At 44.1% G+C, this 15,710-nt stretch overlaps 3 protein-coding genes across 4 annotated transcripts in view; 2 read left to right on the plus strand and 1 right to left on the minus strand.

Moving 5' to 3' along the window:
* slc66a2 (solute carrier family 66 member 2) overlaps positions 1-15,710 on the minus strand; it is a 47,132-nt gene that overhangs the window by 19,915 nt on the left and 11,507 nt on the right. The window contains exon 6 of the mRNA XM_088365750.1: positions 5,125-5,293. The gene's annotated coding sequence lies outside the window, so the exon portion shown is untranslated. The remainder of the gene's footprint in view (positions 1-5,124; positions 5,294-15,710) is intronic.
* On the plus strand, positions 220-6,611 carry LOC148379992 (hippocalcin-like protein 4). The gene is made up of 4 exons (XM_088365754.1): positions 220-362; positions 3,814-3,987; positions 4,120-4,335; positions 4,440-6,611. Exons 2-4 carry the CDS (start codon positions 3,826-3,828, stop codon positions 4,635-4,637), a joined length of 576 nt encoding a protein of 191 aa, XP_088221880.1. The 5' UTR covers positions 220-362; positions 3,814-3,825; the 3' UTR covers positions 4,638-6,611.
* nt5c1aa (5'-nucleotidase, cytosolic IAa) lies at positions 7,711-12,202 on the plus strand. Of its 2 annotated transcripts, XM_088365746.1 has the most exons (7): positions 7,711-8,162; positions 9,133-9,177; positions 10,221-10,388; positions 10,458-10,587; positions 11,109-11,231; positions 11,294-11,478; positions 11,540-12,202. In XM_088365746.1, the coding sequence occupies exons 1-7, from the start codon at positions 8,022-8,024 to the stop codon at positions 11,882-11,884; spliced, it is 1,137 nt and encodes a 378-aa protein (XP_088221872.1). In that variant the 5' UTR covers positions 7,711-8,021; the 3' UTR covers positions 11,885-12,202. The 2 variants fall into 2 exon arrangements, with proteins under 2 accessions (XP_088221872.1, XP_088221873.1); XM_088365747.1 differs by lacking the exon at positions 9,133-9,177.

The following is a 15,710-nucleotide window of genomic DNA, read 5'->3' on the forward strand; positions in this document are numbered from 1 at the left end:
TTTTAAAAAGAGGATAAATCAGAAATCTTTAAAGTCGGATGAACCCCCCTCTCGCTCTCCCATCTGGACCTGGGCTGTGATTGACAGGCAGCCACAGCCATCCAGACAAAAGAGCACCACCTCCCGAGAGCATCCCGGCCAATGGTGGCGTTCGTGGTGAAGGGGGGGGCTCGATGCGACTGTGTTGGCAAGGGAGACGGCCGCGGTTCATTCATCATCCTCTTCCTCACTCAGAGAGGTGAGTTCACAGGCAAAAGCTCCGTTTTACAGCAGGAAGTGTTTGGGACCACCGAGAACAGGAGGACGCACTTCTGTCACACCTACGAGGAGCATATTTTTCTTTCCCCCTAAATCATTAGCAGGTGAGTAGGTGGGATTTTAACTCTAATAATTTGTATTACTACTAAGAAGAAGTGGGGGGTTCAAGTCAGTAGATGCTGTTTCGTAATTCAAGGTGATGCTGTCTGGGGAAAGTGATCCCTTTGCTTTGACTGCTAGGCGACATCCAGCACTGCAAAATAATTCATTATAAAGCTCACGACAGGGAGCAGATGGAAGCAGGTGATAGCTCAAGGACACAAAATAATGCAATACGGGATATCGGGGCGCAGTAGTGGCTGGGTTGCGCACTGGTTCTGCCTCTGCATTGATCGGATCACGCAGATGACAGCGTGCCCTTCATGCCCCCGAGACTAAACAAGAATACCTGCGAAATGCAAGACAGGTTTTGAAATGAAGGAGAAAATTCCACATGCTGATTGCGCTTTTAATGCTCGTGAGTGCGCAAGCGAGCGTATTACCGGTGGCCTTCGGGCAGCTGTGCATCATCGACGCGTGTCTTAACTAGGTCTGCATGTATGCTGCTCATTGATTGGCCGATCAGTTTATTCTAATTGCATCACGGCCACAGAGTGAGCATTACGCTCAGGCGTCTCCGATTGAATCAATGTACGTTAGGATAAACTCTTTATTTTGCTAAGTGGCTTCACAAACACGGGATGACCTCGGTGCACAACATTTAGTCGAAAAAAAATTGAAGTGGAGAAAGTGGTGAGCCAATGTGGTACATCACAGATGTTGTGATTATTATTTTTTTCTATACAGTAAGGTTACAGGCAAGTTATGCACCTTCTATATTTTTTTATGCTTTGTCCATATAATAAAGTTGCAGTAAGTTTGATGGAACATCCATGCTAATTTCCATTTATGGTCTTTTGTATTATATGTTAGCGCTAAGCTAGTAGATCAAATTATAGTTGTGCTTTGACTGAATATTTTGACGTCAGCTTTACAGATTCCACAGGAAGTGGTGGCATAACAACACCATGATTTTTTCAAAGTTGTCTAGTTGAGGTATGTCGTTTATTTATTCAAGCGGCGAATTGCATGCTGGGAAATAGGATGCACATTGCATAGATTTAGATGCAGGTGCGTCGCCCACACGCAGCTAGCTGCCGGCCATTTCCTAGAGCGATGTCACGTGGAAATGGCCGCTTCCTCCATGATGGAAAATTCCATTGATTCGTATTTTCTATAGATGTGACGCAATTGTTCACAACATGTCGCCTGCAATTTCCTGTGCATGTTTTTTTTGGGTTTATTATTAACAGTCAATAATGGTTGAAGCAAATGGGTCACAATTGACAACACGGGTGGCGGGTGACCGACATTACAGATCTCGTGTTGTTTTCGTGCCAGCGTATTGATTGGACTCGAGCGTATTCCCCGTTGTTGTTTTCCCGTCAAGTGCCGGTGACACCAGTGTGATTGTCGGGTTGTATCAATAAACACGGGGCTAATCAGTGCAGAAGCAATACGTGGCGCCGCGCTCGTTTAGTTACACGAGTCGGCGTCCGAGTGGAGAATCTGCGGCTTTGATTAGAACCTGCAGACGGACACTTCAGTGGCCTACCGTTGGCGTTATTTGTCAGATAGCTATCAAACCGAGCCATTATGTGTGGGATCAAGTGATTGCAACTGTTGATTGAAAAGAAAAAAAAAAAGAATCCAGACAGACTGGAAGTCACTTGGGAGCAGGCCCGGTTGGGAAAGGGCCCTTCTCGATTGGCTAATCCATCATTTCTTGCTCTATTGCTTTTTGGCGGCAACAATGAGTTGTCAAGGCAACACACGGCTGAGCGGCCCCGAAGATCAGCCATTCACTTAGAGAGGGCTTTATCACACACACACACACACACACATACTGACACAATTGCAGCTGATCAGGGCAAGATCTGGTATTTGACTTGTATACCATTGATTGTTCCTTTGTCAGTCCATTGTTCTTTTTCCACTTGTGCAATGGTTACTGACACACACGCAATTAGTTGCGTCAAAGCACTACTTTTATATTCAGCACACTCGGCTTTCCAAGCAATTAATGGCGCATTAAACGATTCCAATTAACAACCAGCAATTGTCTCATCAGCCTAACAAGAGTTTGACGTAACGTTCATCCAAAGTTAACTCTGGCGTGAGATGACACATTGTCGTTGCCCCCGCACGTCGACGGCTCTGATTTGTGTTTACTATCAGTCTGACAGTTGCGACGAGAAAGCGAACACGCCTTGGTTACCCAGTAAGACGCACGTCTGCCTGCTGGTAGAAATTACCGGCGGATGGCTCCTGTCTGCCTTCTCGCCCGCCGTCTATCTTTGTCATCTGTTCACAAGCTGTCTCTCCCACGCAATCGTCTTCTCCCTCGATGGCGGGAATCCACATTGAGTCATCGCTTGTCATGCGTCATTCCGATCAATGCCGGGCCGGGCCTTCTGACCTTAACATAAAATGTTAATGTCTCTAATTGATTTTTTTTTCAATGCAATATAAATTTATAATTGATACATTAATTATGAATAAAAATCTTACTAGTACGACCAAACTGTGCACTACTGGCAAAGATGCGAAACCATCCAGGGAATAATTTGCATGAACTTCCCGGTTCCGCCTGCCGTGCCGTCACGAGCCGTTGTTTATTTTGATTCCCTTTTTGACGGCTTTCGCCTCGCCCGGCTAATGGAGCGTCTCGGCGTCATGCAGAGGAAACTCTTATTACGAGCTGCATTTGCTCCCTAACCGAGGGAAGAATCTCATCTGTCTCAGTGGGTGGCCTACAAGTATCAGGATTCCTTGTTTGTTAGTTCGTGAAGAAGCTTTTCCTTCCTTTTTTACGCCTTGACTAGAACTGCGCATATTTTCGAAGCGTCTTTAAGTCGGAGCGGATTGTTTTTCCATTCTTGCGGCTCTCCTAGCGCAGGATCCTCTCTCGCTCTCTCTCCTCCCCGCATGAGTCATTGGTCATATTTTTGCCACAAAGCTCCTGGATAAGCAGGTTTGAGGGGATGGATTTGCGGCCGCTCGCTGTGTCCCAGTGTGGAAACGTAAAAAAATACTGTCAGATGCGGGCTATGACTCATGCATGGCATCATGAAGGGACCGCGGTGGTCCACGGGAGGTTAATGGGCTATTTTATGTCCACGAGAACTACCAGGCGTGAGGATTAGAGTTTTTAAATGCGGACGTTATGGTCTAATGGCTGTTCATTGATGAAACGACACAGTTGAATCAAGACCATGTATTATATTTTTCACACCCCTGTCGTGGCAACATGGTGTGATAACAAATTTGTTTTGGTTCTTTTTTGGCAGTAAGGGATAGTAGCTTAAACAATAATGATTAATAAAAAATATCCCACTGTGCCTCCTTCAATTGGATTGTGTTAAAAGAAAAAGTCTACACACCCCCTGCTCAAATGACAGGTTTTTATGATGTGCTGTAATAAAATGTCTGTCTCGTTGTCCTTGTCCGCTAAAGAGGTGAAGCGTCATGGGGAAACACAACAGCAAGCTAGCCCCTGAGGTCCTGGACGACCTGACCAAGAACACGGAATTCAACGAGGCCGAGCTTAAGCAGTGGTATAAAGGCTTCCTCAAGGATTGCCCCTCTGGCATCCTCAACCTGGAGGAGTTCCAACAGCTCTATGTCAAGGTCAGCACGGTCGTCAACTCAGGTTTTGGTCAAGCAGGTTACGGAGAGTTAATTAGCAACATGTTGCCAGAAGGTGAACTTGTACTTTGTTTCTATAAATATGATGGACTAAGCCAGAACATGTTTTTGTAGTTTTTCCCATACGGCGATGCCTCCAAATTCGCCCAGCACGCTTTCCGGACGTTCGATAAGAACGGCGACGGGACTATCGACTTCAGGGAGTTCATCTGCGCCCTGTCCATCACCTCCAGGGGCAGCTTTGAGCAGAAGCTGAACTGGGCCTTCAACATGTACGACCTGGATGGCGATGGCAAGATCACCCGTGTGGAGATGCTCGAGATTATTGAGGTGGGTGAAGACATCAGAGGGGCACGGAATATATATGGCACTAAATAATAGTTATTTATTTATTTAGATTTAAATTTTAATTTTAATTTTTTCACCATCTGTAGGCCATTTATAAGATGGTGGGCACGGTGATCATGATGCGCATGAACGAAGACGGCCTGACCCCGCAGCAGCGCGTCGACAAGATCTTCTCCAAGATGGACAAGGACCAAAACGACGAAATCTCCCTGGAGGAGTTCAAAGAGGCGGCCAAGTCGGACCCCTCCATCGTCTTACTGCTGCAGTGCGACATGCAGAAGTAGACGCCGATTGCGTGGAGTCGGGAAAAGAGGAAAGGGGAGGAGATGGAGGGAGGGAGGGAATCTAGAGAAATTGCGGCGCTTGTATTCAATTCATCACTATGAATCAAGGGATATTTAGAAAACAATCAAAAAAAAGGTTCCAGAGTGATTCGATGTCGGAAATATGACGGATTTATACATTAATGCGTCGCTGGTGTGTTTGGGCGTAATCGGTCAAATCCTCTCCCACGTGGGAGAACATTTTTAAATGGATTACTGTACAACATGACATCTGGGCTTAAAGCAAAACTTCATTAAAAGTCCATTACACTGATGTCATGGTTATAAACAGCATCAAGGGTGATTACGCGCTACGTGTTCGAAAGCATCTGACGAGAAATACAAGAAATGTAAATTTTGTATCATGTTGCTATTCAAAATCACAAATTATGGACTAAACTGCACAAGAAGTGACAACAATTGCATGACTAACGAGCGTGACTATTACCTGGAAAGGTCAAATGTTCCTCGGAGATTTAATGTGCAGCCGGCGTTTCGCTCCCGCCGCCGTCCTGTCCCCGCTCGCTTTGTCTCCGTCTTTCTCCCCCGAAATGTCACAGGGGAAGCTCTTTGATTTATGGCACAGGTAGAGGAACTGTGTTGAACTCCGCTCTGATCTAGAAAGAAAGAAAAAAAAAAGTGAGAAATCAATGTGGGGGGAAAATAGCAAAAGGTTGAAAAGGGAAGCCTGTGATGTGGTTGCCAATGTGAAATCCAAACCTGAGCTAAAATGCTACGCTAACTGACGACATTAAAATCACCAGCTTGAATTAGCTGTCGGACATTTTGCAATTTGAAATGTCCAACTTTCTAACAATCCCTTGAATGTGCTAGGAATTAGATTGCTGCGCATCCTCCTCCATCTCCTCAAAGCTCCTGTGTTTGATATTGTAATTATTATAAAATGTATATGTACATTATATATGTACACACAATGGTATTTATGATCATAAACCAATGTAATATGTAAATGTATTTGTAGCTTAGAACTACTTTCATAACGATGACGCAGCTACAGTTTGTGTGTGGGTGTGTGTGCGCGTGTGTGTTGAGACCTTTTCAGGCGTTCACATATTTTTGTATTAGAATCATTTGAGTTACAAGGACGTCTCGGTCTAGTTTTACAAACGTGTGTATTGCAAGTATTGCTCTTGCGTTTGTGTTCTTGTGTGTGTGCGTTGGGTGTGCATGTGTGTTTGAGGTCACGCGTGTGTGCGATTTCATTCGCTTTGGAACACACTATGAAAAATTCACTTAAAAAAAAGTTTGGTCTGGATATGACATTGTGGACAGTGAAGGGAAGTAGATGATATGTGTCACAGCGCCACCTAATGGATGGAAGCAGAATGGCAGGCCAAAATATTACACTGTCCCTTTGTTTTAGTTGTACCAGATAATCAAAATTTACACTCATACGTGGTAAAGCAATTATTTTGTGCACAGTAAAACAAAAATGTGGCCCATGTGTGCATTAAATGGCGTCAAATTTTGGTTATCATGCTAAGACGTGAGCTATTGCAATAAATCCGCGTAGAAGAGGCGCACTAATTTGTTTTTGTCCTTTTTATTTCCACTGATTTGATAAATAATCCAAAATGGGCCCTCTACAATCATTTTCTGCCACAAGGACCACTTTAGACCCAAGAGAGAAAAAAAATCAATTTCCTCCCCAAAATAAATTGCAATTTCTCATCACTTGTGTGGAGCCTCTGGTTGAAAATTGAATATTGAAGTGCCAAAGATGGGTTTGTTTTGCTTGGAGCTGAAAATGACACGAACCATCACTCACATCACCACAAATGCTTTGTATTTCTCTTTTGCAAATGTCGACTTGTCTTGTCAGATGCTTCCTGGTTTTGTTATGATTAGAAACAAAAAAAAAGTGCCGTAATTATTTTTGTTACATGGATTAAAACACGTGGATGTCGAAAAGCTCTTCTCGCCTCCTCCTCTTGTGTTTAGCGCAAGTGCAGAGCCGCATACTGTAATGAGTCACCATCCCGCGATGATGTCACCTTGCTGCAGTGACGTCACCTCCCAGCCGTTACCACGGCAACCGTGCTGAGCCTAACCAGCTATCACACACACGAGCTTCACCATGGGAGCAAGAATGCACATCATAAAAATAATATATATTAATATTGCAATAAATAACGATGAGAAATAGTATTATAAAAATATTTATAATTGATTATTTTCAATTCAGTTGGGAATGATATTGTAAGGTCAAATTGTTTCTGACTTTGGTGGTTGCGCAATGCCACTCTGCGAAACTATTCAGCCTGTTATTTTTCATCCCCTTTCCACAGATCAATACGAATCTATGGAGAGCCTCGCTGGATCACGTTTCGGCTTTGGGATAAAACATCACATTTGTGCACTGGGGCTATGCTGCAGACGGAAAAAAAAAAAAAAAAACAGAGTAAGAGAGCGAGAGAGGACAGTCTGGAAATAGCAGAGGTCATGGCAGAGTATACGACATGCAGAGGCGCCACATGAGGAGCCCAAACTTTGAGCCCATTCCAATTGGAAAGATTAAGATGAGCTATCCATTCATGCATTTTCTAGAACACTCAGTTTGACATTGAAGCGAGTCGGGGTGAACCCTGGACCGCTGGCGTATTTTCAACATGACAGGCCACAGATGCCTCTCGAGAAGTGTTGATCCATTGTGCCCCCGATACCGTGGCACAATCATCATGCGCACTAATGGCCTTGCAGTTATCCATTAGCAGATACCTTGAGGGTAATTTAACATGGGCACACTCTCTTCCTAACACTCATCACCACGGCACAGGATCCGATTGGACCGCCAACTGCGAGGCATACAAGTTAGCCACTAGGGCACCGTCCTGCCAAGTTGGTGACGACTTCACAGGGTATCACTTGTCTAAATAATATTTCTTTGCACACCACGTGCATTTCCCCGTGTCAACACCAGCGCGACTGAACGGCGATTGGTTGACGGGAGAGTCGCGGCGTGGGATTGGCCGGGATGCAGAGCGCCAGTAGGAGACAAAAAGGGAGGGAGGGAGGCCGGTGTGGCTCGTAAGTGAGCAGAGGAGAACAGAGATAGCAGCAGATGGACTGCAGCTCCCGACAAATACACTTTTCCACATGACTCTGTCCCCAAGGTTACTATGATGTGCGGGAGGGTTAGCTGAGCATTTTTTTGATTTCCTTGGGATCTTTGCTCGTCTCACATGGGCAGGTGCAAGATCAGCAATGCACCTAACAAGGGAGTCCTACTAAATGGTCCATACAGGACGCTGGGTTCCATTGTTTTGAGTTTCTATTAGCTAAGTCCACTTAGAGAGGGCACCTTAGGGGGTACTCACATTCTCTATGGTGAAGATGAGCGTGGACCCCGTGAAGGTGAAGGAGCTCCAAATTTGCACCTCTTCCAATGGAGAGAAGAGAGAATCCTGGAAAGAGACTGATGAGCTCCAAGAGGACCACGTTGGACTCACTGCCAAACCAAAACAAGTAAGTCCAAGCAACTTTTGCATCACCACTAATGCCAGCAATTAATGGAGGGTATAGGAAGGATCATAAAGTCTGACCAAAAAGTATCATGTGTCTGCGAATAGTAGCTGAGGGTGCCAGAAGAGGCACAGTGTGCTCGCTTCAAGTCGTTTGTCACTCCCGACTTTCCATAGCGGACGCATGCATCGTTTGTATCCTGACATTTTAAATGTCTTAATGCATATTATTTGTGTGTCTGCTGCATTTAATCTTCCTTCCACAGCACACAGATTATCATCACAGAGCTCCAAGTGAACTTCACCCTCCCTCCCTCCCTCCCTCCCTCGCTTTCATATCTACTGCAACACGTCACATCATCCGTGGCCTTTTACTCACCTATAAATATCCCGTCAGATTGTGCTCACGCTTGAGTTATTCCCTCTGTGAACGCTTTGCGTCCCCTTGAGAGGGTTACCTGGAAACTCCTTCAGACTTTCCCCTTTTGTTTCTATGGAAGCGACATCCCCGTGTATGCAAAAAAAAAAGATGAGTCAGGAGTTTGGAGGCTATCAACTCAGCAGTGTAGGTGCTGATGATCACGGCGTCTACCGAGGGAGGGGGTCATGTGATCAAGGCATGCCGCACGGTCCGACTGGCAGAGGGCAGGCAGTTAACGCCGACGGTATCGGATCGCTAGCAAAGACCCCCCCCCCCCTCCCCTCACCTCCAACAGCATGACACGTTATTCATAGCGTAAACTGACTCGGCTAATTTAGGCACAATTCAAATGTCCCAAACATCCGGAAGAGGAAAATTACGGCGCGGGGGTCAAACTGTGGAGCGCGGGCCAAACTTGTAACCCTGATCTAGTTGGTAGATCTAAAATTATAAATTTGATGAATGTTATCTGCAAATTTTTCTCCAAACCAAACCCACAATGGCTTCTTTCCGTTTGCATTTATGTGTGATGAAAAATGTCATTGTCCTGAAGGTGACAGGCAGACGAGCCCGCAAGGTGGAAGGAGGCGTGTTCTTTGTGAGTATGACACATGGATGACTGAAAGATTCTGCTCGTTCCTCATTTTAACCTTCTCTGCGATGGCTGCATGAGTTCACACACACCTTCCCAACTAACCACAGAACTACTAAAAAAAAAAATTTTAAAAATGTGTCTCAGTAAGGAAGATAAACATCATTTTCAGTCGTGGCAGTGAAAGGTGTTAAAAATATTATTTTTTCCGCAGTCATGACTGTAACTTTTTACAAGCTGACTTGCGCAGAGCGCGATAAATAATCTTCGTTTCATGGCCATTCAGACACGCAGAGTTGGCAGCACATGAAGAAAAACACCGAGACTGACCGAGAATCTTTTTGAGAACCATCTGTCAATATTTTCTCCCACCCCTACTAAAAACATATGAAATTTTGTTTTATAATCTGACATATGCATGTTTTTGGAAGGGGTGTATTAAGCAGTATAAATGTGTGTGTGTGGGGGGGGGGTTGTAAATAAATTTTGGGAATGTTGTTAAATAACAAACGAGAGCTGAGCTACCCACAAGCAGCCAATGAGCTTTGCACAACAACCCTGTCCTTACTGTAAACACAAATAATGGCAGACAGATATAGAATGACCCTCAAAGCATGCAACAACATTATTTTAACCTGTCCTTGCTTAGATTTATAACCGTGCAATTTGAACCACTGCAACTAATAAGTACTAAATTCTCATATGAATAAAAAACAATCATGGTTTTACAAATTGGACAAACTGGATTGTATCACACAGACTCTGTCCTGGCACAGTTGATTGTGGATCTTTGCACTAGCGACATTGCCCTGGTCGGAATGCAGCCAATCACCTTTGAATGTCGGCGCCACACAAACACACGCGGCCACAGAAGTCTGCAAAAATAAAAACTAGCATGTGCTAATGTAGCATGGCAACCATATCCAAATATTTTGGATTTGACTAATGACACTTTTCTACAACTGTAGGTCCCATCCCAGAATCCTTCCCAATTCCTTCCATTAACTCTAACATTTAATTTGGTCTTGTTTTTCATCTTCTGGCTGCAGCCTAAACCTGAGAACGCCGTGACCATCGCCGTATCCACACGGGTTCTGTTCCGAACCGAACTGGAGGAGAAAGTTTTCGAGCAGCACGGCGTGGAGGAGTACCTGAGATACCAAATCGAACACGAGAACGAACCCTTCGCTCCTGGACCAGCTTTCCCTTTTGTCAAGGTTGAAAATGATTTCAAGTATCAGACAAAAAAAAAAATCTGAAATATATCATCGTCTTTTCGTCAACAGGCTCTGGAAACGGTAAACGCTCGTCTACGAGAGTTGTATCCGCAAAGCGAAGAACTTTTTGACATCGTGCTGGTGACGTACAACCACGCTCACGTAGGGATCCGTCTCATCAATACAATCAACCATCACAGTAAGTCGACGCATTTCTGCCGAGTCAGGATGTTAAAGCGGACGTAAACAAGACTGTATCAACAGCTGACTTTTTCAGGACCATTCCCACGCAAATGTCCTCTTTGTCGCGAACCACTTCCTGTTTGCCTCGAAAGATATCAGATCCTTCAGGCCGCACGCTGATTTGGGATCAAAAACATGTCTCGTGGGATCCAAGGTTAACCCGCGGGTCCGCAAAACAAAAACACGGAAAGTAGCCGCCCGGATGAGAACGCCGTTAGATCTCGATGGTGGCTCGCTGCGTGAACGCTCGAATCGTTCCAGACCTCTGAGCTTCCAGAACAAACGAGGCCTCTCTGATGTTACGGAGATATGTTGATGTTGAACAAACCTCCTGCGGAGAGGGTCAGCCATGGGCCACCATGCAGTTTTATAAAACGATTAAGAAGGAATCCCGTCATTGTTTATTGTGCTGCGTTCACATCGGAAACTTGAGAGATGTCCAAACTGTCTCGTTTGATGTTTTTTTTCTTCCCCCAGATCTTTTCATTGAGCGCTTTTGCATGACTGGCGGAAGCAGTCCGATCGGGTACCTCAAAGCCTGGCAGACCAACCTTTACCTGTCGGCCAACGCAGAAAAGGTCAGGGAGGCGCTGACTGAAGGTGAGCGTCTATCGTTAAATTCAGACTTGAAGTACAATTTTGACATTCCGATTGATTATCAGGTATCGCCGCGGCGACCATGTTCACGACGGACAAACGGACAGAGGTGTCTGAGACCCAGCTGAGGGTAGCTTTTGATGGAGACGCCGTTCTCTTCTCCGACGAGTCCGAGCGCATTTTTAAGGCCCATGGGCTGGACAAGTTCTTCGAACACGAGCGTGAAAATGAAGACACGTTGTTGGATCATGTAAGTGTTTTTTAAGTGAAAATGATTACATGACTGTGATTGTTCTCGTCTTCCCAAAAAGGGTCCACTAAAAGGTTTCTTGGAGGCGCTAGGGAAGCTCCAGAAGAAGTTTTACGCTAAAGGCCAGCGTCTGGACTGCCCGATCCGGACCTTCTTAGTGACAGCCAGGAGCGCTGCCAGCTCCGGCATCCGAGCCTTGAAGACCCTCAGGGCCTGGGGGCTGGAGATCGACGAGGCCTTGTTCCTGGCTGGGGCGCCCAAGGGCCCCATGCTGGAGAAGATCAGACCTCACATCTATTTTGACGATCAGATGTTTCACGTGGAGGGCGCGGCCGAGATGGGCACCGTCGCCGCCCACGTGCCTTACGGCGTCGCGCAAAAGCACAACTCCGGCGTGGGCGAGTAGATAAGAGGAAAGGTGGAAATGAACATTTAAAAGTCTCTTCCTATCCTTTTGTAACTTAGAAGACAGTCTTATCCCCAAGCGATTGTTTGCTGCTTTCAAACCACAGAAAGTCAACATTTTTTTTAAAGAATATTTTCCTGAAATTTCATCTGAATTTAAATTTGAAAAACCTATGGGGGCATTTGACTTTAAAGGTTCTACTCTTTGCTTTTTATAGTTGGTGCCTTAATTCAATAAGCACACCGCTAGCAGTGTTATTTAAAGCAACACACGTTGGTCCTATAAAATGTCTAACAATAAATGTAAAACTAATTCTAATGGGGCCCGTCCTTTGATTTTATTTCAAATATAATCATTTCTGTCCAATTAGAATACAAGTCAAGCTATTTTATGAAGATCTTTTATTACTGTCACTATCAACCAAAGGGTGGCAGCACTGCAAAGCAAATGTTCTGCCGAATCTGGTGGTCTCCCTCCATCCTGGACTTTATTAATTATTTAGGATGAAAGAAGGTTGTGGTCCTCATTGTGTTCCCCTTATCTTTTCACAACAGACACACTTCTGATATGTGTTAATAGTTTTACCGGCTAAAAAGCATCGGCGGGACCTGGAATTTATTTCGAGTCCGGGATGCAAAGATAAATATGCCTGGGTGGCGTGGAGCCAGCTGGCTATCTTTGCAAAAAGAGAAGCTCATCTGATGACAGACTTGTGTACGCATCAGCACACAATACCCATCAGCGAGAAGGGATCATGAAGCCGAACGCTTTGTGCTTCATTATGCCCGAAAAGGTGCCTGGGGGAGGTATCCCGGCATGCCTCGACTGTGAGACCCGTCATCTGGACAGTGGTGGCCACGCTTACTATAGGATGGTTCGACTATATAAGTATCCTTTAATAGCTCCAGAAAACAACATATGGTTGAAGTAGGAGGGGAAAATCAGACAGATGGTGGGCAAAGCAGAAATGAGCCCTATAAATACTCAATTTAATTAACTGCTTTAAAACAATAACAAGAATGATTATAAAAAAATGTTGCGAAATGTGCTTGACAGATTATAATGTTATTTAGGGGGTCTGATGGCGCCTGAATAGGAACCGGGCGCCGTCTCTGATTATGCTAATGCTGCCAAACAATTCATTTTTGAATAGGTAGCTGTATAAAAAGATGGAGGGGCGACGGCTCCAAATACAGCAGGTAAGATAATCACAGGATTGCCCCATTAGGAAATCCATTTAGCAGCAACACATTGAGGCCTGTGTTTCCATGGTGACCTGATCCAGGTTCTGAAAAAAGGGTAGCGGCAAAAAAAAAGTGTCATGAGAGCGACTAGATGATATCTGAGGTGGCAACAAGGGAACCGGCACTATCAGATGAGCATTTGTGATTTACAATAGATGTCCACAAGAGCCTGTGAGGCAATTTCCACATCCAAGGCAGAAGGTGCAAGTACAAATTGGAAATAACCCACTCGAGAAACCTCTTCCTCTTACAGTCTGCTTGCGCTGGGGGCCAAGTGGAAGCAGAACTTATCAAATCCAGTTGATGGCGCTGCGGTTGAAGTGGACTTTTGTTTTACTCTCACCTGCTCTACTAGAATTCCCCGGCCTGTCAGTCAGACACGTTTGGGATTGTTTTGCCTTGGCAGAGGTTTTGTTGATTTTACACTTGGGTGTTAAATAGCCTATCTTGGCTCTGTCACGTTTTGAGTCATCCCCTGACACATCCACCCAGTGGACTTCTCTCCGTATGCAAAGAGCTCTTCTTCCTATCCAATTAATGCATGCCAATGACTAGATACCTCGCTCCTTTAAGAAAAAAAAATACTTGTGTTGTATAAGCCATATGTTGACACTCTGGCAGGGCTCTTAATAGGCTCTCCAGCGGAGAGAAGAAATTCTCCACTATGCTCAAAGCTCATATTATTGCATCATTAGCGGCCATCGAGCTGTGGCTAGTTTGTAATTCCCCTCTTTAAGGTTGAAAGGAATGACAAAAAACGCCAGCCCGGTCAGTGTTCTAATAAGATGCTGAGTTGAACGGCGAGGTCAAGGGTGACTATAATTACGGGTTTCAAAAATGGAAGTAAGTGGATTTTAATTGGGTCCACGATCAGGCTAAAGAACTATAAGCAATTGTACCGTATTTTCCGGACTATAAGTCGCTCCGGAGTATAAGTCGCACCAGCCATAAAATGCCCCAAAAAGTGAAAAAAAACATATATAAGTCGCTGCGGAGTATAAGTCGCATATTGGGGGCAATTTATTCGACAAAATACCACACCAAAAACAGTCATGAACGAGCAACAACAGGCTAAACGATAGCAACAACAGGCTAAACGATAGGTATGCTAACATGACAAACACAAACAAAGAGCTGAGAACGGGCCTGACGTAACATATAGAGTGATTAAGGACAACTATTACATGAATAACATGTTTATAAAACCATCAGTGTCACTCCAATTCATTAAATAGCAACAACAGGCTAAACGATAGGTATGCTAACGTGACAAACTCAAACAAAGAACTGAGAACGGGCCTGACGTAACATATAGAGTGATTAAGGATAACTATTACATGAATAACATGTTTATAAAACCATCGGTGTCACTCCAATTCATTAAATCCATCAATCGTTTTTTGTCAACAATGGGTGCGCACGGCTGAGGGCGCTTGCACTTCAAAGTATTCCACAGGCTCATATAACGATAGATAAACTATATTTCAAATAACTATAATACAAGCCAATAATATTATCAAACCATCCGTGCACTTTAATTCCATTAAATCCAACGATCAAATTCCTCGTCCTTTGTCAACTTGGATATGGTGCTTTAAAGTGTTAATTGCTTTATTTGATGTTTTCTCTATTTTTTATGTTCTGAATATGTTCAAGATAAAGATATAAAAGCATGTTAAGTGATCAACTATACTAAAAATAACATGGGAAGTGGTCAACTATACTTGTAAGTGATGTCTTAATGATCAAGTAAAAATTTGTGAAAAAAAAACATATAAGTCGCTCCTGAGTATAAGTCGCCCCCCCACCCAAACTATGAAAAAAACCGCGACTTATAGTCCGGAAATTACGGTACTTATTTATTTGAATGGTGTCTCATAAAACAGAGAAATCTCTCTGGAGTACCTCAGGGATCCATCTCGGGTCTTTTATTGTTTTCATTTGAACAACTTGCCAATCTTCTTCCAGTATTATTTGCTGAATTCCTAGTTATTGATCGCTTATGAAATGTTTAAACATCAAATATCAAATAAAACCATATGATATTTTATGGTTCGCTAGTCATCCTCACTGAATTTGAATGCCATTTACATGGCAGCTTGTACGCAAATGGTGTGTCCACAGCTTAAATGTTAATCAGCCGTCTCGCCCTTGCTGGCGAATCAATGACGGCCGCTCGACTTTGTCACGGCCCTTTCCCGTCCTCTCCCGCTCAACAGCCAGGGCTATATTTAGATACAGGAGTCACAATACGTAGCCAAGTAATCACCCCCATCCTGTGTGAGTGATGAGCTGCTGCTCGCCACAAGCCAAGTTACTGAATAGGGGGGTCAGAGTACCACACAGTGTGTAATCCAAACAAACTCCTTATATCTATAACTGCAGTACATCATATGCTATAAAATTTGAAGAACTTTTTAGATTTGAATATTAAAATGTCATATCTGAGTAGGGTCACACTCTCACCAGCCATTCCAATATTTCGATCCGATAAATTGCATTTTTTTGTCAATCATTTTCAAATCTTATTAATCTAGTACCTATAACTAATATGATGTTTAAAAATAATACGGTACTGCTGG

This window comes from Syngnathus floridae, chromosome 21 (assembly GCF_059516105.1).
Source record: "Syngnathus floridae isolate MCC-2025c chromosome 21, RoL_Sflo_1.0, whole genome shotgun sequence".
NCBI lineage: Eukaryota > Metazoa > Chordata > Actinopteri > Syngnathiformes > Syngnathidae > Syngnathus > Syngnathus floridae.

What these genes read in the sequence shown, in the direction of transcription:
- LOC148379992 (XM_088365754.1), top strand. Translation starts at nt 3,826, where the DNA reads ATGGGGAAACACAACAGCAAGCTAGCCCCTGAGGTCCTGGACGACCTG. An exon ending in TCCAACAGCTCTATGTCAAG is followed by an intron (nt 3,988 to 4,119) that starts GTCAGCACGGTC and finishes ATGTTTTTGTAG; the next exon opens with TTTTTCCCATACGGCGATGC. An exon ending in AGATGCTCGAGATTATTGAG is followed by an intron (nt 4,336 to 4,439) that starts GTGGGTGAAGAC and finishes CACCATCTGTAG; the next exon opens with GCCATTTATAAGATGGTGGG.
- nt5c1aa (XM_088365746.1), top strand. Translation starts at nt 8,022, where the DNA reads ATGGTGAAGATGAGCGTGGACCCCGTGAAGGTGAAGGAGCTCCAAATT. An exon ending in TGGAAGGAGGCGTGTTCTTT is followed by an intron (nt 9,178 to 10,220) that starts GTGAGTATGACA and finishes TTCTGGCTGCAG; the next exon opens with CCTAAACCTGAGAACGCCGT. An exon ending in CAATACAATCAACCATCACA is followed by an intron (nt 10,588 to 11,108) that starts GTAAGTCGACGC and finishes TTCTTCCCCCAG; the next exon opens with ATCTTTTCATTGAGCGCTTT.